This window comes from Prionailurus viverrinus, chromosome A1 (genome assembly GCF_022837055.1).
Source record: "Prionailurus viverrinus isolate Anna chromosome A1, UM_Priviv_1.0, whole genome shotgun sequence".
Taxonomy (NCBI): domain Eukaryota; kingdom Metazoa; phylum Chordata; class Mammalia; order Carnivora; family Felidae; genus Prionailurus; species Prionailurus viverrinus.
In genome coordinates, this window is record NC_062561.1 from 106306822 (window position 1) to 106331745 (window position 24924).

The 24924-nt window shown below is 41.0% G+C and overlaps 1 protein-coding gene across 2 annotated transcripts in view; it reads right to left on the reverse strand.

The window, feature by feature from the left end:
* Positions 1-4976: 4976 nt before the first annotated feature.
* FBN2 (fibrillin 2) overlaps positions 4977-24924 on the reverse strand; it is a 257700-nt gene continuing 237752 nt past the window's right edge. For both annotated transcript variants that reach the window (XM_047859972.1, XM_047859981.1), the window contains 10 exons: positions 22851-22976; positions 21318-21524; positions 20186-20311; positions 18063-18185; positions 16552-16668; positions 15820-15948; positions 14105-14224; positions 8818-9049; positions 7473-7644; positions 4977-5635 (listed from right to left, as the gene is read on the reverse strand). In XM_047859972.1, coding sequence (XP_047715928.1) covers positions 5261-5635; positions 7473-7644; positions 8818-9049; positions 14105-14224; positions 15820-15948; positions 16552-16668; positions 18063-18185; positions 20186-20311; positions 21318-21524; positions 22851-22976 — 1727 coding nt within the window. In that variant the 3' untranslated portion in view covers positions 4977-5260. The remainder of the gene's footprint in view (positions 5636-7472; positions 7645-8817; positions 9050-14104; positions 14225-15819; positions 15949-16551; positions 16669-18062; positions 18186-20185; positions 20312-21317; positions 21525-22850; positions 22977-24924) is intronic.

Below are 24924 nucleotides of genomic sequence, written 5' to 3' on the forward strand. Positions count from 1 at the left end.
ACATGGCTTAACCCTTTGAAAGGCTGGGCAATAGAGGGCTTTTAAAGAAGTATATGGTTTAGGTGGGGTCTGCTGCTGGCGCCCAATACCTTGGCTTTCTAGCATGTACGCAGATCTCTGGTCTATAGGAGGTTGGGAGCAGTTACCCGGAGGGTGGGGTAGACAAAACAAAAAGCAGGGCTGGAATAGTGCTTGGAAAACATTTGTGGATTCAACGTGAGCCAAAACCATGGGAACTGGACTATATCCTCAGGGTTTAAAAGAGATCCAAACAGGCTTACCACGTAGTGGAAATATGAATAGCACCAGACTGCAAATGGGCAGTCAGGGCTCTGGTCTCACCTCCATGGAAACTAGCAATGCAATTAGCTGGGTTATGGGTCTCGGCCTCAGTTTCCTCACTTGTAATAGGAGTAGGTTTCTAAAGGCCTTGCAGCTCTGACATTCCATGGCACTAAATCATCCTAAAAGGGATTATCATACGTCTTTTCTCTTTCATGTCTGGTTTCCTATGGGTCTGTAGACAGGAGGACTCTCCTGTGCTTGTGGCCCAAACCTCCAGGGCCATAGCCCGTGACTCCAGGAAGCAAAGAGCAGGGTAGAGATTGTAGATGCTCAAGACCACATGAGGACTCTTAAAGATTCCCTAGAGGTGCAGTCCATTTAGGAGACATGGCCGGGATGCTGTTTACCTGGGATGTGGTCCTACAAGCTAGTGGGGAGGCCATAGTTTCATGGCCATGCTTAGGAAGGAACTTTGCATGAACATGCAGGCACATTCTCCTGGTAGTGGTTTTGGTAATGGCAGGGGGAGGAGGAGGAGGAAGAGGAGGATGAGTTGACAGTAAGTACACGCTGTGGGCTAGGGCCTTCATGCTGACCACACAGCCTCCACTGTCTCACTCAATCCTCTCAGCCATGCAGTAGGGAAACATCACCCTAGGAAAGAAGCCAAGGCTCAGGGACATTAGGTAGCTTGGGATCCAGAGGAGGAGAAGGAGTGGGAGGAGGAGGAAGAATTCACACTGGTGTGCTGAGCAACCTCAGCATCATGTCCTCTCCCCTTTTATTTACAACTAATTGGACAGTCATAACCAAATGAAAGTGCTTTGCACATGACATCAGGACACCCCGGGGGATTTCTACCAACCAGTGCATCCGAAAGTGGGTGGATAGGATCTTGGAGAGGGCTTCAGATCCAAGGGAGACAGTGAACCTGTCCCACCCATGTGCCAAACTCAGTTTGGCCTGATGGAAGGTTTCTTTCTTTTACTTGCAAGGTGATACTGCCTCAGTGGTTGACATGCTGAATTTAATGAGCTGTACATTGTATTTCAGGACTCCACTGTTGTGCATTGCTGAAGGGATTTTCAAAGAGAATTTGGGTTGAACACGTACTCCTTATTAAGCAAGAAAACCGTGGCTTTGAGAGAGCAATCATGGTTAAAAAAAAAAAAAAAAAAAAAAAAAACAACAACAACCAGAAGCTAGATATCAAAGGCATGCTGTCTGAGATCACAAACAGGGCTGTCCCACTCACTTCCTGTGGGGTGTTAATGAGGCTCCATCTTTCCCCTTTCTCTCCAGAAGCCTAAAGCTTTCCCTTTATTTTTTTAAACATGGTGCTATGTTTCGGTCTTTCCCAGTGGATTTGTCTGTCTTTAGACAGCTTCCAGTAATCCCCTCAAGGTCTCAAAGATGTGTGATTTACACTCTGTCCAAAGTCTTTGGAGCATGAACAGAAGTGGTTATTTGAATAAATTATGTATATTCTCTTGTGGACTATTGTAGATTAGGAGTACAAATGAGCCACAAGAGGCGTAAAAGGAGTGAGTGGAATAGATGGTCTTTCAGGGAGAAGGGAAAATTTTCAAATTTCCAGTTCATCCTTGAGGAGCAAGAATATTTTTGTTAATCAGTTGAACCCTATGAAATTGCCATTCTGTAACTAAATCAAATGTGGCAAAATGTCAGCGATTCCTCCTGCTTCATTTTAACAGAGGAATTAACCGTTTTCCTTGAAGCATCAGGGATAAGAACATAAAGGTTTGTAGGACTCACACAGATTGATCCTCTGTCATTTTAGTTGTATTTTCCACCCTCCACCCCAAGCATTAGTTTTGTGAACCAAGAAAGCAATGAATGCAAAATAAAACCTTAGGTTATTTAGAAGGGACAGACCATAATGAATGATCCCACTTGATATTCCTAGATTGTGTAAAATGGGAGGTGTTTGAATTTAGAGTAAAATCCCTGGATTATTTTCATTGTTCTTGTGCAAACGTGACCAACTTGCATTTACTACAAGTAAGCAGCAAAATCAAAAATCAGAAACAACTAAATTTTTAAAAAGTCCCAAGTCTAAATGCTAATGCAAAGAGAATTCTCGGCTGAAGACCAAATTATTGCTTATTATATAACTAATACCTGTATGCACTGGACTTGGTATACATATCTGGGCTTACTTTACTCTTGTACAAACTTTTCTGTGCCTTACCCCAAGTAATTTCTGAGGGGACAGTTAGTGGGAATGACAAAATGATACAGAATAGATCATTAGCAGTTAGTTACCAGAGATACACAAATTAATCATGGCTGTGTCAGGGCTCACAGTTAAGAGAATTGTGATAAGGCAACCAGAGGTGTCTGAGAACGTTCTTCCTAGGAGCATCTTGAGGTAGCCGTTTCTTTCCAGTACATTCTTCTGTGGAAAGCCCTGCATGGTCTTTAATCCCTTCTGTGTAGAGCCCCTGATGGTGTGGATTCTCAAACTTCCTTTAAGGGCAGGTTAAAGGTAAACTTAAGAGTGTTGTTGGTCACCGTTCAGAGTCAAATTTGGTTGCGGGTGATTTCACATTAGGAGTGCTCATGTGTTACCAGTAACAGTTGCCAGATGAAAGTGCATACCTGTGTTAAGACATAAAGCATGCCCTGAGGCAAATACTTTCCTTACTCCAGGCAGCTCATTTCTGGTTGGCAGAGAGCAGCATTGGGATCAGTCATCACATTTCCTTGTTTTCTTATGCCTAGGTGAGAAACTTGGGCATACAAATTCCCCAACTTTGCAGTGAATGGACTTCTAAGACATTTCTGTGCTTATTTCAGCAGTGTATCAAAAACCATAGTGGCTTGATAGTAACTTCGCATGTGTAGCCACTTACCCACTGAGGAAAGTCTGTAACGCTGCAAGAGATGGGAAGTTTTGGGGTTTTTTTTTAGATGAGGATGCTATTTGGCCTGGGGAATGCTCACTCTGTACTTTTGCTTAAAAACTTAAGTTCAGGAAAAACCTTAAAGAAGGCAGACTCAGAGAATGTTTGCACTTCCTCACAGGTGCTTTAATGCAGTGGCCCTCAGAGCCTATGTGGGGATGACATAAACAGATTCTCAGGTCTCTAGAAAGGTGTGTGTGTGTGTTGGGGGGGGGGGGGTGGGGTGCTCCTAGCAGTCTTAGAATCTATGCAGAAGGAAAGGACCTACTGTCTTGAGTTTGGCCTTCTACATGAATATGACTTTTCATTGTAATTGTCACTTGAACACTCCTACTTACTTTGTGTCACAGATTGGACAGCATTCTCTTGTCTTCCTACAGTTGTGCCCTGGCCAAGCGCTCCCCCACCCACACACAAACAGGGATTGTAGTCCCATAAAACTCTCAGCCAGAAAACTACCCCAAAATAAGCTTTATTGCAAGACAAGTGTCATATTTGATACATAGACCTACAAAAACAAAACCAAAACCATAAGTTTTTCCTCACAAACACTTGATTACAAATTTACACTGTTTCTTTTTATTTATTTATTTATTTTAGGTATTAAAAAACAAAACAGAACAAAACCCCAAACTGGATATAACTGGTTATGAATCTTTGGTCAGCACAGGTGTGAGAGGAACAACCCGGAGCCTGCATGTGCTTCTGGCCATTTCACATATGAGGTTTGGTCACCGGTCCAGGGACAGGTTCTTGGGTTGAGAAGTACACGGGGACATCCTTTTAATTAGCACGTCCCGGTACAGGATCTTTTCAAAATGACTAAAGCAAACTAAACATCAATTCATTGTACAAACATCTTTCATACACAATAGGCTATGATAAAACGAGGCATATGGTGTATAACTACAGTATTAATGAAAATTCTAAAAAAAAAAAAATGGATTCAAAACAAAACAACATATATTCCTTGGCTGTACTGCATGATTTGTTTGCACATATGGCAGTCCTGAAACAGCTTGAACATAATAAATGCACCGTTAATCTAAGACAGCACCGAACACTAGAGAACGCCAGGGGTCCCTCTGCGAAGGACTGGCAGTTCCGGAGCTGCCTGCGGCACCACGCATGCGCGGCGCACCCTGGGTAAGAATGAGGTGGTGTGGGGAGCACGCGGGCTTCCTTGAGGTTCTAGGAGGAGGAGATACAGTACGGTCTGGCCCTGCAACGCTACTGGTCTCACAAGCAGTCAAGGTATTTTGCTACAGTGGTTGCGCCTCATCTTCCGTTGCCTGGTGTGTCTGCTGATGTGAAATATCGTCACGCTGAGCTGCTGTGGCTCTGATCGCCTTTATCCAGGATCTAATGGCATTTCCGTCTTTTCAGAGTATTGATTACACGGCCCATACAGCTCTGTGAGGCTTTCTTTAAAACAATCGGATGTGTACCAGTTGGACGACTGGCAGAAAAACCAAAGGAAACATCTCTTGAATCTACTGGATTTTTAAAAAGCACCTCTAAAAGACATAGCTCAAATTTATAAATCTAAAGAAAAACAAGTGAGTTTCCCTTTTTTGTTTACATAGTTTGTTCATTTCTCCATATATTACTGCATTAAAAATAAATAAACATCTATATTTTTTTTTAATTAGCAACTATAGCAAAATACCCAAAGTGTTACAGACTGCTAACAGGTTAAAAAAAAAAAAAAAAAAAAAACTCACATTATTTTTGTGCATTTAGTGCCATATGCTGATCTCTTGAACATTTAATTTTAGTTTTTTTTTTTTAATATATTTTAAAGTGAAGTTATATAAAAAATACAGTAACCACGGTTGCCTCTGTACTCAAATCTTTGGCCATACCAGAGTCTCAATTATCCCTCCCTGTGAGGGTCAACATTCTGCAGTCTGAGACAGGGAGGAAAGAAATAAAAGATGTCTTTCCCGCCCCCTGCCCCCATCTTTAAAATTAGTCCTTGATTTCTCAGAGGCTTCTGCAGGCTGGCTGTGCAGGGATTTGAGCCTGGAACCAGGTCTTGTAAGGGGTTAATAGAGCTGAATCTGCAGCCTCATTCTGAGAGCCTCCCCGAGCTCCCCTACGAGGTAGTCATCCTCATTGTGGTCTTCCAGTTTCTTAAGCTCCTTCTTCTTGTAGAGAGGGATGCTGGTGATTTCCAGTGTGTATGTGCCAGGCACCAGCTTCTTCTTGGCCGTGTGCAAGTAGCTGAGCCCGTTTCTTTGGTGGATGCGGAAGATGCCCTCGTCGTTCCCTTGGGAGATGACATAGCGGATGTGGTTGTTGAGGGGCTCGATGGCGGGCATGAGTTCTAGGATGTGCTCCTTCGAGCCAAGGCCCGAGAGGTTGAACTTCATTTTCATGGGGCTGTCCATGTCGACGCTCTCCAGACTGATGTGTTCAACCTGGAGGAAGAGCAGGAAGGGATGTGGGAAGAGATTCGAAGGCAGAAGCAGAGGGACTGGGAAGGGACGTGTTGGCTGCAACCACGCTGTGTAGGCCCTGCGCCAGAAGCGCTTGTGAAGGAGGCTGCTGTGACTTCCTGTCAGCTGGGGGAAAGGTCAGTCCCACAGAGCTGTCAGCCCTGAGCTGAGCCCACAGAGAGCGTTCACATTTAAAAACATTTTTTGATGAGTTTATGGAATAACATGCTGATTAATAATAATTTAAGAATAATTTAAGAAATGATTATATATATTTTTTTTCTGGAGTCTAAATCAGAAGTGTAGCTATTAGCGAACAGCAGGGACTATCCTCAGAACAATCTTCATTCTGAAGGCTAGGTGTGATTTGTGAGGCCCCCACACCGTGAGTGGAGTGCGTTTACTGGGTGTTTGGCGTTTTTAGTGCAGACCAAGGGACCTGCAGAGTTTGGGGCTTGGGTATGAGTCTGCTTTGGTTAAAACAAAACAAAACAAAACAAAAAAAACCAGTGGGGCCAGGCCCAGATAAATCAAGTCTCACTTGGACAGAAGGATGGGAAGTTTTAGGATTCTATTTTAGTAATACTGGAAAAATCTAAAGCTCTGAGTTGATGCCTTTAAGTCAGAACTTGGCTCTGGTGCTGAAGGGCCCATCAGTGATCAGACAGAATCCTGTGCCCATTACCACTGTGGCAAGTTTTAATAAGCAAAATTTCTGGATTTTTGGTCAGGGGCACCGGATGAATATTTAAACATCAGTTAGGTACCTCCGTCAACTTAAGGTAAATGTAACACTGGCTTGTTTATTATTATAAAAGAGAACCAAAGACATTTCGTCTAGAGAAGTCTAGTCTTACAGGTAAGGATAGTTTCTGAAGTTCAGAAACAAACAGTTTCAGTTCAGAAAACTGAAACAAGTCCTCTAACTCACACAGCCAGTTAGTTGTTTTCTTTGGTGGGGGAATTTTGCAGTAATGTTAACTGAAGAAGGTGGTGCTAGCCCTGATCTTTGGGCAAATCATCATCTGTGGATACCAGGTAATAATACCTGGTGACATTTACTAACATGTCAGGCACTGTTCTGGGCACTTCACAGTGTCAACACCATCTTCTTGTCAGCCTTCAAGGTTAAGTATTTTAATCCACATTTTACAGGTGAAGAAATTGAGGGAGAGAGAGGTTAAGTGAACATGCCCCATGAAACACGGGTAGTAAGTGGGGAGGGTCAGGGAACATTTCAAACCACATAGGCATGGCCTTACCTTTTAACTACTCAGGTAAATGTCATTGATAGCAAAGACCCATGGGCAGGCAATTCAGATTTTCAGTTCCTTACAAAATACACTTTACTTGGAGATATAAATTTTGTTTTCTTATATGGGAGGAATCCTTCTTACAAATGTCATAGAATATGAGACCTTGTTGGCTTATCTACTGAGAATTAAAAGCAACCTGGTGTGCTACATTTGTATAAAACACAAATGGACACATTCAAAATAATTTATTTCAATCATTTTATAATAGCTATTTCCGAGACGGATGTTTTTCCCTCTGGCACAAATCAAAAACAAAAACATAGGATCTGAAACTATGACTGATAAAGTCCCCCCGCCCCCCACACACACACCCAGTCCTTGTGTTTTCAGTTAATACTGCCCCTAATTTTGCCGTGCCTCTGCCATATTGTGTCTGTTAATTTAGTTATGACCTTTCAACAAACTGTCCACAGAGGCTGAAACCTATGTTAAAGTTTACTGCAGAGTATGCGTGACGGCGTGAGGATAAAATCTTGTGACAGAACCAAGCCAGGGTTACTCACGGTAGTGGGCTCTGGGTCGTGAACGCTTCTCTTCTGTCTGCCGTCTTTCTTAGAGTAGCCATTGATTTTGCACTCATAGCATGCTTCTGGGGACAGAGCGTTTTCCTCGTCCACCTCCGCATCCAGGGACAGGTACTGCCCTTTGTTAAATCCCATTCCTGAGACGCAGTGGCTATTTGCAATGAGAAGCAAGGCACTGTGAGACTTCACAGGGTGTGACCACAGGGTTCCAGTGGGAGACCAAAGACTTTTTAGAAACAGGAAACCAACAGAGTAAACTCTAAGCTCAGAAACACCAACACCTAATAGTCTTGGTAACTTTCCCTTCAACACTTAATACACGAGGTTCTCCCTCATTTTGAGCAACATTCTTCTCAGAACGAGCCCCGGGCTTCTCCAATTTTCATTCCTATTTAGACTGAAGCACTCAGGTATAGTTATATCAAGAAGGTTAAAAAACCAAACAAAAGCAAAGTATGAATTTCAAAAGAGAATGCTTAAGAGAATTTCTGTTGCTTTACAAGCCTGAAGCCTGTGCTTGATGCTCTCAGGGTGGCTCTGTGCTTTAACAGCTGGGATTTCTGAGCTCCTCATAGGGTTAGTGAGAGTCACCGAGTTGGCTGTAAATGACCTGTTGTCTGGACCACGACCTTGGTGTTCAGGCATTATCAGGTAGCAGGGGTGGACAGATGAGTCCACACCCCTCAGTGCCTGACTCACTCCCTGTTCCTTCTGGGGAAGATGACCTTGACTGACTTGTAAATTCCATCTTCTGTGCTGTGTGAGGCCCAGCTGCCTTGAAGGAAGGATGTGGGTGGCTAGCGCCTCCAATGTGCTTGAGACGGCTCACTTGGGAAGGTGCCATTAGCTGGCAGGAGCCCAGCCTCGTGGTGGTGCCACGCTCACCAGGCACATCCGCTCTGTGCACTATACAGCCAGATGAGCAAAGAGAGGGAAAGACTCCTTCTTTAGGGACCACTGGGTTAGCACTTGCCAAAATTCATAGAAAAATCTCGGGTGAAGCCATCCCACTTACACCTCATAATCCAGGTGTCAGTGACAACACGGGAGCAGGGTTTTTAAAATGTCTCTGGCCTTGAGGGATCTGAGTGAATCAATTCAGGCCATTCTGAGGGGCTGGAGAGGACACCTGTATAAAAGCGGGTCTCAAATGTACCACAGAGGAGGTTATTCTACTGCACCTCACCCATGTGCCTTCCTGGCGGTCCTTCTTCCCACATCCCAAGTCCTCTGACCAGTGCTTTTGCCTCCCAGGCAACATTAGCTTTCCCTTAAGTGCCGGGACCGCGCTTGCTTCCCAGCGCGGAGAGGTGGGTGGCCTTACCCCTGTCCCACTCGGTAGTAGCCGGGCGGGCAGCCACAGAGGTAGCCCCCTTCTGTGTTGGAGCAGCCATAGTTGCAGGGGTTCTTGGAGGACGAGCACTCGTTGACATCATGGCAGGCACTGGAGAACTGGTCGAAGGAGAAGCCCGAGGGGCAGACACACTTGTAACCCCCCAGGGTGTTGTAGCAGGAAGCGGAGCCACATGCATTGGGATTGGAGCATTCGTTCTCGTCTAGGAACACAGAGTAAGAAACTCTTACCCAAGGGAGGGGGCGGGAGGTGAAGGAGAGCCTGGCTGTCAGAGGAATGACAGTTTCGGGTGGACATACCTCTAGAAGTGTATTTAAAAAATGTTCACTCTGATGGTTGATTGGCAAAGCTTGTAAAATTAAAAACAAACAAAAAAAAAACAAAACAAAAAAAACCCCAGACAAAATTCCCCTCACTTAGGGCTTTAAAAAACCCTGGCCCTCCCCTTTAATTTTCTGTCTGTGCTATATTCCTGAATAGGATGGCAGCCTCTGGGTCCAGATGTAGGCAGTCTGCCTACTGAACAACTTCTATTCTTGGAACCTAAGGTTACTTCAAAAGCCTGTCTCTCAGATCCAAGGAGATACAAAGTACATCACTACATTTCAGGGGCCACAGGGAGGGAGAAATGGAGAATGACTCCTTACGGGTATGGAGTTTCTCTCTAGGATGATGAAAATGTGTGGGAGGTGATGATTGCACACTTCTGTAAGAATATACTGTACACCACTGAACTGCACACATTGTGTTTTTAATTCTTTTAACGTTTTTGTTTCTGAGAGAGACAGAACGTGAGCAGGGGAGGGGCAGAGAGGGAGGGAGACACAGAATCGGAAGCAGGCTCCAGGCTCTGAGCTGTCAGCACAGAGCCCAGCTTGGAGCTCGAACCACGAACTGGGTGATCATGACCTGAGCTGAAGTTCGGTGCTTAAGCGACTGAGCCACCCAGGAGCCCCTGAACTGTACACATTTTGAAAAGATGACTTTTATGATATGTGAATTATATCTCAATTTAAAAAAACCTGTTTCTTTACACGTTTCCATTCCCCTAGCAATTCCCAAATTCATTCTATGTGGGTAGAAAACATATGTAAAAATTCAAATACTATGAATTACAAAGTAATTAAAAGAAACATTATTTACTTCAATTTATTGAACTGGAAATCTAATATGCTTGTAACTACTTGAGAACCCATTAGGTGCAGCCTGTATCTTCTGGGAGAGGTTTGCATTCAGCAAATGCTAACCTAGGTTTTACCAGTTTAATAACTAACCTTACACTGTACATTCCTGCCTGCAGGATAATGACAGGTTCTACTTTCAGTCGCTCTTATTTTTACAAAAATCAAAGCCTGATTGTGCTTTTAACTGCGGAGATTACAAGTTTGCTCTTCACTGCCTGGTTGATACAGAGCATGTGGCTTGACTCCTCTGGGCTTTATCATAATCCACATTTCACCCTGGGCTCAAGTCACATCTGCTCCGTGGAATTCTTATGACCCCAGTGGAGCACAATGTGGCTGCTTCCCTGATACGTGACAAGTTTACGTTTCAGCCCATGTGGGGAGACGGTCCATTTGCAAGGAGATGTGCGTCTGGAACACAACAGCTACAGGGAGGTTTACGGGGGTGCAGGGGCAATCTCCGAGCCGAGGCCTCTCAGGAAATTTAACTCCATGCAGTAAAGCCCACAAGTTACCAAAAGGATAGATGTGAATGAATTAGGCAATTTTTGTGTGAGGATTATAGCTTCAGAATTAGACCAGCAAACAGAGAGTGCCGGATATACAACTTGACAGGATTACTTACTATGTATGAGTTCTTAGTCTTCATTTCATTGGGAGAAAAGTATTTAAGTGAATTCTTAATAACTAGGCTACCTCGGACATAGGCATAACTGCTGTTTTATTTCTATGTTCAAAAGACTTGCAATTCTGCCATGAAGGCTGACCTGCTTCAGTCATTAAATCTGACATTTATATGCAGTGTTTTTCTCCTAACAGAAAATACAAATTAGGTTATAATTTAACAAAATGATCCTGCTATGAATATAGGATTAGACATTCTGTTAGGTAGGAAAATTACCAGGGAAAGGCAATTAACTGAGTAAATTGCATTTACGTACTGTTGACGAGAATATTTAAATATGTGTCATGTTTTTGTAAGCTCCATAATGTACTCATGTGTTACAAATGTATATTGTGGTATATTTTTGTGGACTCAGGTAATCTCACTTGTAAAATATTTTCATGTTTAATACATACTTTGTCTCATGCTTCACTGATTAATAATTTTTTCCATGGGCAAGTGTTAATATTCACTTATTTTCAATTTTGAATAATTAATAATGGTTGCAACGATTTGGGAATGTTACCTACCTACATCTGTACAGTGTGTGTGCCAGAATGTTATAAATGTTCTCTGGCAAGTGGCTGGAGACTTCTTAAAGTGTTCATGAGAATCAAAACCTTTCTTTAGTATTGGGGCACCTGGGTGACTCAGTCGGTTAAGCATCCAACTTCAGCTCAGGTCGTGATCTCATGGTTTGTGGGTTTGAGCCCCGGGTCGGGCTCTGTGCTGTCAGCTCAGAGCCTGGAACCTGCTTCAGATTCTGTGCCTCCCTCTCTCTCTGTCCTTCCCCCATTCATGCTCTGTCTCTCTCTGTCTCTCAAAAAATGAATAAACATTAAAAAAATTAAAAAAAAAAACCTTTTTCAGTAGTAACACAAACTGTCATTTTCCTTAAGTTGGCAACAGTATTACAACATTGTAGGCTTACAATTTAATATTAAAATTATCTGATACACTGACTATAACAGTTTGGTCCTTTAATTCTGTATCCTTCCCCCTTCAATCCTATGAATGACTAATGATATTTACACACACAGGTAACAGATAAAAATAATTTGCGGTGTTTCAACTGGCATTTTGTCATAATTCTTGTTCTTTTGACAAGTTGTTGCTTTTATTAGTTCCTGATGGTTTAATTCCATCCCTGACATATATTTGAGTTAAAATTCCAACTGGAATTATGTGTGTTCAAAGCAAGGAAGTCAGCAATTAAAGTAGAGACCAGCTGGATTCCTCAACCTTGAACAGAAGAATCTAGAAACTTCCAAATAAATCCCTGCTGTTACACTGTGTGAGCTTCTCTGGGGTGACTGCCTTGCTGAAGTGCCCACTTGGAGGATCCCACAAAGGGGAATTAGGATGTACCATACATGGGGCACCTGGGGGGCTCAGTTGGTTAAGCATCTGACTCTTGATTTCAGTTCAGGTTGTGATCTCATGGTCTTGAGATTGAGTCCCCTCGTTGGGCTCCATGTGGAGCCTGCCTGGGATTCTCTCTGCCCCTCCCCAACTCGTCTCTTTCTCTCTCTCAAAATAAATACATTTTTAAAAAGGATATATACTGTATTAGCCTTGATCTTAAAGTTAGACCAATGTAGTGAAAAACTATATAGATATTTTTGCACTAGATATTTATAGGCAGAAGCTTCAGCAAACTTAAAAACTTGGAAGTTGAGATGAATATTCCATACATGTTCCTGTTTATACTTATGGTCACTATAAAAATGAGAGTTCTTTTTAATAAGCTGACACATAGGAAATATTAGAAGATCGTCCTTTGGCTGTAACATCCACAGAATTAACTGAGAAATCCATGTTATTTACTAAGTGGAGGGTCTCCTATTTTATAAACAAAGCAGTATCATTGTTTTATACTGTTTTAATAGCTATCTAAAAAAGTACTGTTCTCAATAGTTCTCAATATTCCTAAGTGTATTTATTACGCCTATACTTTGCCCCTGTTTAAAAATCAGTAAATCAGGGCAAAAGGACATTGGCAACATTTTTTGTGTGTGTACGGAAAAAGAAGTATTTTTACTAAATCATTTTGACTGCCTAACTTACACCATTTTGATAATGTTTGAAAACTTTGCCCTTAACTTCTTAATCATTAATTGCTTCTGCATTTCCTTTCATGAGTGTCTATTTGTGGGGGTGACAAAAGCATCTTTCCCTGGCCTGGCACAAGACTGCAACCCTATTTGTGACTTTCACAAGACTTGGCTTCCCTCCTTTGAAATCTATCTTGACTTTCTCTTCTCAAATCACTACACCGTCATTAGAAATTTCTTTTGAGAAGACCACAAAGGATAAAATCAGATTAATTTATTTAGTGGATGCTCACAGTGAAATATTTGGAAAACACGTGGAGTAATTTAAATCACTACAGAGGAACAGGAAAGCGCCCTGCTGTTTCTCTGCAGGACCACTGTTCCCCTCTCTGCTCAGCTATGCTGGCATCTGATGTCACAGCCTGTTGGATAGCATGTCTATGAAGTGCATTCAGATGGAGTGAAGAAATGAGGCCTGTGCTAAGTCAATCAGCTGGCTATTCAAGTACAGAATAATGTTCTCTTTGATCAGTCTGTCCTTAAAATGAGAACTTCTACTGACTATTAGCAATGCAAGGAACAGAGCTAAAGGTCTACACGTTTTATTTCATAAATGCTTTTCTCTGGAGTTTTCAACAGAATTAGCTCTAACTAGATACTTGTTCTACCTTCAAATACTTTAACCTTCTTCATTAGATCTATGTAACTGAAGAGCACAGATGGATGGCTCTTTTTAAGCTGATGTGAATTCATTTAGATTTATATGAGGGAGAAGGATGGGTAATTCTTCAACCCCAAATCTAAAGATAAGACATCAGTGATGAAAAGCCCCAGACCTTGGCAAATGAAGACGATGATTGTTGACACCACTTTTACAAAGTTAAAAAAGGTACATGTAGTAGAAATTTCTAATTATAAAAGCTCTAGTTGAGTTACCTTTTAGGCCCTTAAAACAACATTTTTATTCCAGGTATTTTCAAACATACACAAACATAGAGACTAGTTAACAGATGCCCGTGAAGGACTGGTTTTAAAGTTCTAGGATAATGGGGCGCCTGGGTGGCTCAGTAAGTTACACATCCCGACTCTTAATTTTGGCTCAGGTCATGATCTCATGGTCCTTCGGGTAGAGCCCCATCTCTGGCTCTGCACTGACAGTGTGGAGCCTGCTTGGGATTCTCTCTCCCTCTGCGGAACTTCTGCTAGCTCCCTCTCTCTCGCTCTCTCTCTCAAAAATAAACAAAGTTCTAGGATTCTGAGGCTACACTGAAGCATCAGCCTTTGTTAGTTGTTCATTTTATGCACAGATACTTTACGTAAGAAAGGCAGATGGCACATAACAAGCAGGAGCTCACCGACACACTGATTCCACTGGTAATGCTGAATATACCCTTGAGGGCAACCACATCTGTAGCCTCCCAGGATGTTCTGGCAGCCATGCTGGCACCTGTGGTTTCCATCACATTCATCCACATCTGCAAAAACAAGCCCAGCATGAGATTCACGCAGACTTGCCTCTACTGTTCGGACGTGCACTCCCAACACAACCTGGGCTAACTGTCATCAGGGAAACTAACAAGACACACAAAGAGGCTGTGAGCTCTTCCAAGTCACATGGTTATTAAGGGTCATCACAGATGGTTCTAAGAGCCCACCTTCTTCTTATGCTGTCCACCGGACCATCTCCTGTCAGTGCTTTCAATAACATCTTCATTTCAGCAAATCAACAATAGCAACCACAAATGTTGTGTATATTTTGGATGGATTAACTGCATATGGTGTGATTTATTTGGTAGGTAATTGAAGCATATTTGCATTACATATTCCAGTAGATTCAATAGTGATTCGGACATTTTATTCCTCAATTTCAGGAAGATACAGCACTACAGAGATACCATTCAAAATTAAATTTAAAATTTAAGTATTTGAATGTTATTTTTAGATGTGATGTGGTATTCTTACACATCTGGAATAATTTCTTTGTTCGTACATGCATATTCTTTGGGAATGATACCTGAGGTTTTGAAATCTACCCATAAAGAGTAAAATAAAATTGACACGTCTGATGTGTGTACAACAAATTTGTATGGATAATTAATAAATGGTATCTTATGTGGATGGTCACAAGCTGAACTCACAAGTGGCAAACAGCTGTACATTCAGAATACTTTAAAATTTTCAATGATTTCAAATATAAAATGTTAAAATGGAAATTTTTAAAGCCGAATTTTTCTTGGCTGCAAATTAGATATACAAATGTCCTACACCTCTTATAAAGAGTACATTAAAAACTATGAATATATTTCTTAAATCAAAGGGTGACTAAACTCAATAAAGACATAAACTGCAATAGTTTATAAAAAATGTAAGGATATATATATAGTCCTATAATTTTTTTGGCATGGGTATTTTGCAAAAGATACCAATTCTAATAAATTAACACTTGCGATGGAAATATTAGAGAACAGTTTAATATTTTGTCAGGTATAGGCAGATTCTTAATTTATTCCCAGTTAAACATTTCCTTGCACTTCACAAGAAATACCTATTGTGGGGGGTAGATTTATAGAAAATGCCCATTGTCGGGAAGAGAGTGAATCAGGAGTTTCAGAACAAATGAAATGGAAATAGCTCTCACTTTCCCCAGTGCTTTTCATCTATTTCTGCAATTCTCTTTGATAACTGGTTCTTTCAAGACTTAACTTTCACACATGTCATTATCATGGAACAAAGCCCCATGTTTTTTTCTGATTTATTTGTATACTACTGTAAACCATATTAGCTACAGAATTCTCTTGTAGTTTTTTTTTTTTTTAGATCAGTAATTATGTAAAGACAACACTTACTTTAAAAGCCAGTTCATACTCTAAGAATTTTGGTTCTACCACCTTAAAGTTTTCCTCTGCCCCCAGAATGATACATGAAAATCTAAGAACAAAAATCAGCTCCTGAGTTCTATCTTGTTAAGTACTTTCTTTCTTTTGAGATGATCTCATTTCTCATTTAGTGGCTTGGGAGTTAAAAATAGTTTGCTGTGTTAGATCAAGGATTTTTGAGCAAATAAACTGACCTTCACAGTTCAGTCCAGTGGCATCAAGAGAGAACCCTCTTTGGCATTCGCAGCTGAAACTTCCAGGCGTGTTTTGACAGATTCCTTTTGCTCCACAGAGTGAAGGCTGAGACCCACATTCATTGTTGTCTAGCAAAGCAGGAAGGAGGAATGTCAAGCTTCCTAATCATTACCTGAGATTTCACTATACAAAGTGAAAAGTGAGGTATGAAAGCCTAAGTTTCAAGATGTGAAAACTTGAGGGAAATGTATGGCCAGATTCATTTTCATGTTAGTGGCAAGAAAAGGACTATTTCAAGACATGTGAAGTTATAGTGTATCTTGGGTTGATCGAGGACATGATTTCTGATAACGCAGACTGAAGGTCTCTTAACGTGCGTGTCTTCTAACATAAAATAATCCACCATGTTCGCTAGTATGTTGTAAATTACAGTGAACCTTTATCCATATTTTGTCTGAATACACATGGTTATATTTAGAATGCAACAGAAAGGCACTGTTTGGAATACACCCTACCGTGCTTGTGCTTGGTTGGACCTTAACTATTTTTTTCCTTTGGATATTATTCTTGGGCAAAAACACCTATATTATTAGCCTCCTTTCTAGACACTAATTATGACGCATTGGTCCTAAATATGAGTATTGAGCCATTCGTTATTCTCCCACTTTAAGTATGGTTTTTATGCATCTACCAAGAGTTTGCAAAACTTGCCATTTGTAGTTTTGTCTTACCAATACAAGCAGTATGGTGCTGTGTGAAACCAGGTGGACATTTACAGGTAAAACCTCCCAGAGTGTTGACACAGAGGAACTGGCAGTTGTGCTGTTTGGTTTGACATTCATCAAGGTCTGAAATGAAAGAGAAGCCAGTGAAAATCAGAGCAGAGTCACCTGGCTGTGCATTCTTTCTCATGAAGCCATAGGATGTGTACATCTTCCATTGGGAGTATATTGCCTAGAGTTGTGCAGGAAGCTTTACAGACTTCCATATGTGTATGGCAAGCAGTTCCTTTTCTCACATGTCAGCAGCATAAATATCATGGGCTGCTCTGATAGGATGGCTAAGGTGATACGTAACACAAAGTTTTCCTAGAATAAGAAAGTGAATGGAGGAGTCACAGTGGTTTACACGAACCGTTCTCAAAGCGAATATCCAAAGGGTATGATTTTTGAATTTAATGCACAGTTCAGTACATGGCTGGTCACTTACTCCTATTAAAAGAGGGGTTAAATAATAATAAAAACATCTGGAAATTGATGAAGGTCTGAAAACAAACACTGAGTCAGGTTCTCAGACTCCAAATGAAAACACCATCATAAATACAAGAGGAAGCAAAAAAAGAAAACAACAACAAAAAACAACAAAAAAAAAAAACCCCAAAATATAGCATCTGTAATTCTGATCATAAATGGAATTTATATTTGAACTAACAGAAAACTCAAAATGTGATTTTGGTTAGATTAGAACTTAATATATTGAAGTAAATATGTAAAGCAATATAAGATATAAACAACACTAATTCATTATATTAAAGCTTAAAAAGCACACACTAGTTGTACTCTTAACAACGTGCAAAATTACATTGACTCCTGATGGCTCGATAAACAGGTCAAAGAGAATAGTACTGCGTGCTATTATTGTTAGTACTACTTTTTTTTCGGTATTCCTTGGAAATAAAACTTCATTCTTCTTAAGAATAACCTGTATTTCAAAAATTTAAGAAGGAATTTCTTCAGTCCATTGATTTTATACTGGTGAGGTTTATGAAAAAATGAATGCATGACTATAGCATTGGTGCCACAGTAATTGTCTAACTTAGTTTGATAATTACTTTCAATACTACCTAAGCAAAAAATTTTAAATTCAACCATTCATTTTCAATATTCTGCGGTAGACATATAATAAAAGTAGTTTAGAGAAATAAGATCCTACATAAGCAACGAAAGAAATTTGCTTTCAGTTATTTGTTTCAATCTCTTCCCTCACCGTTTTTTGTCTTATGTAATTTCATTTAATTTTGAATTGTGTGGTTTGCTAGAAGAAGCAACCTGGGGTAGTTTGGGTTTCAATGCTCTCTGCCCCCTGCACGTGTCCTTCAGTAGAGGTTTCTGTGCCATAATAAGGTGGTCACTAGGAAGATGTGCTTTAATGAAGGAGATACAGGTGGAGGAATCCCGGACTCGCTAGATGCGGATCGGAAAGAAGAGAGACAAGGGTCAGAAATGCCAGAGACTCCGCTCACCTTTGCACGTCTTTGCGTCCTCCTGTAGGACATATCCCCGGGGACATGAGCACTGGTAGCTTCCCTCAGTGTTCTTGCAGATGAAGTTGCATGGTTTCGGGGACTGAGAACATTCATCAAGATCTAAGTAAGAGTGATATGAAGATTAAATTCTTAGTTTCAAGGAGCAACTGGCCTCCTTCCTCCCTCCATATTCTTTCTTCATCTTTTTCTTTTCCACTTTAACTTAAAATGGAAAAACAGCCAGAGAGAAAAGATGCATGCAACAGTGTCCTTGAGAGTAACGTACTGGTTTACTTTGTAGAGCAGTCTATGATTCTTGGATAAATGTAATATCTGTACAACTATGCGGGTTCAAAAAATCCACCACATTGGTTTTTTTTTAATTTTTAAATATTTTTGAGAGAGAGAGAGACAGCGTGTGTGCACAAGTGGGGGAGATTCAGAGAAGGAGACAGGATCCCAAGCAGGCTATGTGCCATTAGCACAAAGCCCCACACGGAGCTCTAACCCACCGACCATGAGATCACAACCTGAGCCGAAGTCAGATCCTCAACCAACTGAGCCACCAGGCGCTGTGCAACTACATTCTTTAGATTTATGTATTTTGGTTTATAGCTCGAGGATCATACTCTAAAATGTAAGAATTTCTTTCTTCCTTTAAAAAAATTTTGTTTATTTTTGAGACAGAGAGACAGGGAGAGGGAGGGAGGAAGAGAGGGAGGGAGACAGACAGAAAGAATGAGAATGAACAGGGAAGGGGCAGAGAGGGAGACAGAGACTCTCCAGCAGGATCCAGGCTCTGAGCTTTCAGCACAGAGCTGGATGACCTAATGTAGGGCTTGAACTCATGAATAGCGAGATCAAGACCTGAGCTGAAACCGGACCCTTAACTGACTAAGCCACCCAGGTGCCCCCAGAGTTTCTTTCTTCGGACACTGTGACACACGGGTATGGAAGACGTTCTCTTGAACTGTTAGCTGACATGCTAAGCACCGTGGGGCACCACAGATCCAGATCCAAGTCTTCACGCTGGCCCACCGTGCTGCTAGACTCGGGCCCAGGCTGCTAGACTACACACACACCACCAGCAGGTTCTCTTTGCTCTCTGTCTGCCTGGTCCTTCTTTCCCTCCACACCCTCCCTGCAAGATGGCTCAGGCTCTGAGTCACTGGGTCAGGGGTCACAGCTCCTTTCAAGGCGGCCCTCCGTGCACAATTTTCCCCTCCCAGGGTTCAATGACATCTCCCTCTTCTCTTTTGGCACAGCCCCAGCACACAGCATTGTGCCTCGCAGTTTCTACACACTCTGCTCACATCTTTGTTCAAAACAACTCTCTTTAAATCGTCCCCACCTTTCAATATACTACCTCTTTACTGCTAAGACTGTCAGACGGCAAACAATCTCCATTTCTTCCTAAAACATACTGATCCATGCCTCCAGAATGCCAAAAGCTCATGATCAACAGCCTGTTCTCAAGCACTCTCATGCCCAACCAAGTGAGTCAGATGCTCACTAAGAGTCAGTATGGGTTTTCTTAACCTTTTCATCCCAGGTTGTTATTAAAACAGGAACTTGAATAGAAGTAAAGCTGCAAGGTAATTAAATATGGAGGAGAGAAGACTTGTTTTTTTTTTTTTTTTTTTTTTTTCTTGGTCATCATTGAAAACTAAGTTGAATGCTTTGGAAAGACTTGATAAAGGCAAGCCTCCCACCCCTGCCCTTAACTGTTACGGAATTCTGTGTGTGAGACAATAAGAAACTGAATTAGAAAAAGAGACTGTAAAAACATAGAAGGATTCTGCCTTGAGACTTCTTTCCAACTGGAAATGATACTTGATGCTTAATTGGTATATTTTATGCCAAAAACAGCAATGAGGAGCAAAACGCATTCTCTATATATGCTAACACACATGTCCAGAGTCCGAAGTCATTTTATATTAAAATATAAAATGTTGAAACAATATTTTTGAAATAATTTTTATGCTTCTCCAATTGAACACTTCCTGATGAACTGAACAGTTCTGTGTCCCACACGCTCCATGGTAAACACTGCATTGACAGGAGTGACCTGTAGGCAATGGGAGCCAGCCACCCCCAGAGGGAGAGACGCGGCACCTTACCTACGCACGAGGTGCCGCTGATGTCTGTGGTGTAGCCAACTTTGCAGAAGCACCGGAATGAGCCCATGGTATTGATGCACTGACCATTGCTGCAAAGGTTTGGCATAACTTTGCATTCGTCGATATCTGTGGGCAACAACAACCCCAAAATGAAAACAAATGTACAAGTTAATATATATGCGGGGATAACGCTGGTGGGAAAACTAAGAGAAACGAAGGAAGTGACATGAGAGAATTAGCAACCAACATCCACAGTGCTGCTCACTCCAGCGGCTGGCAACCTGCAAGGGAAAGAAAACTATTCTGAAGTGACCGGAAGAGATACATCCATGGAAGCTAGGTTGAAAGCCCTACTTAAGTCTACTTGTTTTGCAATATAAGTGTATATTATTTTGGCGGGATGTATACAGCTACCTCTCTGAAGCTCAAGTAATCTGGAATTTGTGGTGATCTCCTATGCCTGGACCTCATATTCACACTGGGATTCGGCTCTGAAGAAAGGGTTTTATTAGCAACGTAATCAGGCCCGGGGCCAAGAGTCTGTGTAGTAATAGAAGCAAATGGTATTTTTCAGGACATCAGTCTATCAGGTGGTTGTACAGAAAAATGGAAACAGAGGACTAATGGGCCAGAGGCTAGAATTGACCTCCAAAGTTAGAGCCTTTAGATATAAACTGCTTAAAAGAGGAATGGGCTCAGGAAGGGGAAAAAAAAAATTGGAAACCACTAACTGAAAATGAGACTTGCTGGTTTGTATATACGTTGCAAACTGACTGAGTCCCTGTGCACAAATAGGCAACACGTATTTAAGTAAAGCAGGTATAGTTTGGGGGGTTACAAGCATGGCCTTTGGGGTAAGACAGGTATGTTCTGTTGCTGAGTGCATCCCTTAGAAAGGGTGTGATCTCAAGAAAATTACTTACTGTTACCGAAGCTTTCAGTTTTCCCAGTAAATCCTACCTCTTAAATATGAAGACTGCATCTTTTCCAGTCTCCAAATCATTAGCAAGAAGCGTATACAAACGCATGTAAGTATTTCAGCTATCGTATCAATTTTTCACTTTTCCTTCCGGTTAACCTAAGTTAATGTTCATGGTATTGGTAGCGTGCATCAATTTCCTCAACTCCTTACCTCTTCCATCAGTGGTATATCCTGGGCCATGAGGACATATCTTTTTGTACTGGGCAGTTCCCGGAAGTGGGCAAAGCTCACACTGGTGACCCCAGCCTCGCCCCCCGTCACAGCAGCATTCGGACTTTGTGACGAGATTGCGGCTGCTGGACGCCATCTGACACATCGTCTGCAACACCTCGGCAAAGCAGAGTCCCTGTCGATTGTCTGAAATAACAATGAGTTAATAAGCATCAGTGACATGGTGCTGACACTTCATTTTCATCTTCAAGTAAAATAGGACCATCAATGCTTTTCTTCCTGGCGGTAATGTTTTCAAAGGTGAGTACTCTTCTATGTGAACAGCCACACTGCCTGACAGTTTCATGAACACAAAGGTGTTAGAGAATCAGTTCAGAGCATGTTCTTTTACTAGACTTTATTAAATTTGACAAAAGGTGATACTGTCCTTTAGAAATAGATTTATTTTTCTTCAATCCATCAGCAACTAGTTGATAGCAAGCTATCATTCCTGCAGAATGCAAATAAAAGGAAAATGAAATGAAATCATTTCCCTATAAATAAGCAAATGAGTATCAGGATTTATTTGTGGAAATTCCAGATGATGTTACAATGTTGGTACGTATTCAGTCCAATCTCATATTTTCTGCATCTAAAAGAGGGTTCAAACATGTGGGCTAAATGGGTTTTTTTTTTGTTTTTTTGTTTAGTATAAATAAAGGAATTTCTCTGATGTAAATAGGCAAATAAATCTTTAATATGAACCATCCCAGTGAAAATACTATAAACAAAAAAATACATTAGACTATGTAGGTTATCTTTTCTATTTCCGGAAAGATTGGTGGTTAGTAAGGGTCTAGACTGTAAATAATATTTATTTTCTTGACTAACAGTTTCCGAGGATTTAACGCAGTGACATCATTTGGAGAATCTGATATGGCTGAGACATTCTGTTTTTGTATCAGTGATGAGTACTCTTATTTCTCGGTTTGCCTTAAATTTTCCTCCTCCATACATTTACACCTGCTCATATTTAACTGAAATGGCTTATAACATAGGTATTTTAGCATTAAAATACAACATAATGTCTGAGCTTTATATTTTCCACAAGAAAATATTTTGTAAAACATTTTTTTCTGTACTGTAAAATAAAAATTAACCTTCACTGCATTTTTGAAATGTGGCATTTACTTTAATATTATTAATACAGCAAAGCTTACCTCACATAGCAAATATTTTCTTATGGAATTAAATCATCTCCTGATGTAAGTTTTAGTAAAGTCACATTTTCCATAGAGCTTAATTAATCTTAATTTTGAAAAGACTATTTACATGACACATAGATGTGCATACAACACATGGGCAGAAATACATCATTTTAATAGATGGGTCCCTTCAGGAAGAGGCATATTGGATTACTCAGATTGGGGGGTTTTATAGCAGACAAGACTATGTAGGTAGAGCCCTTCTGTGATGACATCATAAAATGGATGTTTTACTTACCAAGTACAATACAATCAGATGTCCACTTACCAAGGCATTCGGTGCCTGAGGAACTTGACTGAAATCCTTCACTACACTCACATCGGTAGCTCCCGATAGTGTTAACACAGCGCCCGTTTTCACAAATTCCTGGCTTGGTCCTGCATTCATTTTCATCTTTGGGAAAACAAATAGGGTGAATAATGAGCAGAGTGTAAAATGACCATTCACAAATGATCCTTAAGGGAGTTACATCTTATTTAAAATGTCCTCACCAAAATACCAACATGATGGGATAAAAACTAGTCATATGTGAACATGGATTTATTTTTAACTCCATCCAGGAGGGTTCTTTCTTAACAAAATGTTTTTCTTTTTTCCCTTCCCTTCCTTGTGGGGGAGGTATGGTCGTTTGATGGAAAATTGACCTCCACGAGGCATAAACTTGCCCCAAGACACCAGACAAGGTGAGGAAGAACTCTGGGGGAGAGGGTGCCAGTTTACACGATACAGGAGCGAGGCTGGGGGCTGAGGGGAGGGGGGTGTTAAGGAAGGGTGGAGAGTAGGGTAAAAGCCACACAGGCAAGCATGAAGCGCAGGCTCCCAGACTGGCTTTGAGTCAAATCAGAGGAGCAGCGTGGTTTGTGAGGACTCTTACTGGTTGAAGAAATTTAGGGAGTTCTGCTCTTTTGGTCGGTGATCAATCTATTAGGGCAAAATGGTTTTCATTAAAATCTCTTTTATCTTTACTGGGTTTGATATTCTGTAAATTTTGTTTGGGGCCTTTTTTTTTTTTTTTTTTGAAGCTATGCTATCAAGAACCTAAGAGAGCTTATGACAATGAAATATTTTTGATAAACGGCTTTCATCTTTATACTTCTTAATATTTTTTTTGTCAGGATGTTTTTGTTTTTGCTTTTGCTTTGTTTTTGGTTAGGATGTTTTTTTTTTCTTATTTATTTTTTACTTTACATCCAAGTTAGTTAGCATATACTACAATAATGATTTCAGGAGTAGATTCCAGTGATTCATCCCCTACATATAACACCCAGTGCTCATCTCAACAAATGTCTTCCTCAACGCCCCTTGCCCATTTAGTCATCCCTCCACCCACCACCCCTGCAGCAACCCTCATTTGTTCTCTGTATTTAAGAGTCTCTGATGTTTTGCCCCCTCCCTGGTTTTATATTATTTTTGCTTCCCTTCCCTTATGTTCATCTGTTTTGTATCTTAAAGCCCTCACATGAGTGAAGTCATATATTTGTCTTTATTTAATTTCGCTTAGCATGATACACTCTACTTCTAACCACATTGTTGCAAATTATACTTTTTAATCTTTAATTTGTTGATATTTAAATTTTTTTAATGCGTATTCATTTTTGAGAGACAGACAGAGCATGAGTGGGGGAGGGGCAGACAAAGAGGGAGACACAGAATCCCAAGCAGGTTCCAGGCTCTGAGCTGCCAGCACAGAGCCCCATGTGGGGCTCAAACTCGTAGACCATGAGATCATGACCTGAGTTGAAGTCAGATGCTTAACACACTGAGCCACCTAGGCACCCCAAATTTGGTGATATTTATTCTGCCTGTGCTTTCTTTTTATCAGCACTTGCCCTCACTATTTTTTTCCATCTCTTCATTTTCAACCTCACTCACATTCTGATTTGGCACCTTTCTTACGAACAGCATCAGGCCCTGGGTTTAAAAGGAATTTTAAAAAGTACATCTGTTTTTTTAACTCACAGTTTGTAACTATCATGACTGCTGGTGTGTTTGGATTCTTACCTATCATTTTATTGTCTTTTGTATCTACTGTGGTCTTGCCCTCTTCTCTCAATATTTCTTAGACTAGTCTAGTTTTCTATGCCCTCCTCTTGTCCCCACCTCCTGTCTGGAAGTTGTAACTTTCTTTCTATCCTTGCAGTGGTAGCCACCTCACAGCCTTGACACATACTTGCAGTGAATAGTTTTGCACAGATGTCAAGAAGTACTGAGGTCTTTCTGCTCTCCCTTGGTGCCACCTGTCATGCTGATGTGACCTAAAAGTTTGGTTTGTTAGATCTTGTTTTTAAATGTGCCTCCAGGATCTATTTAAACCAAGTAACAAACTTTCCTGTATCCCTGG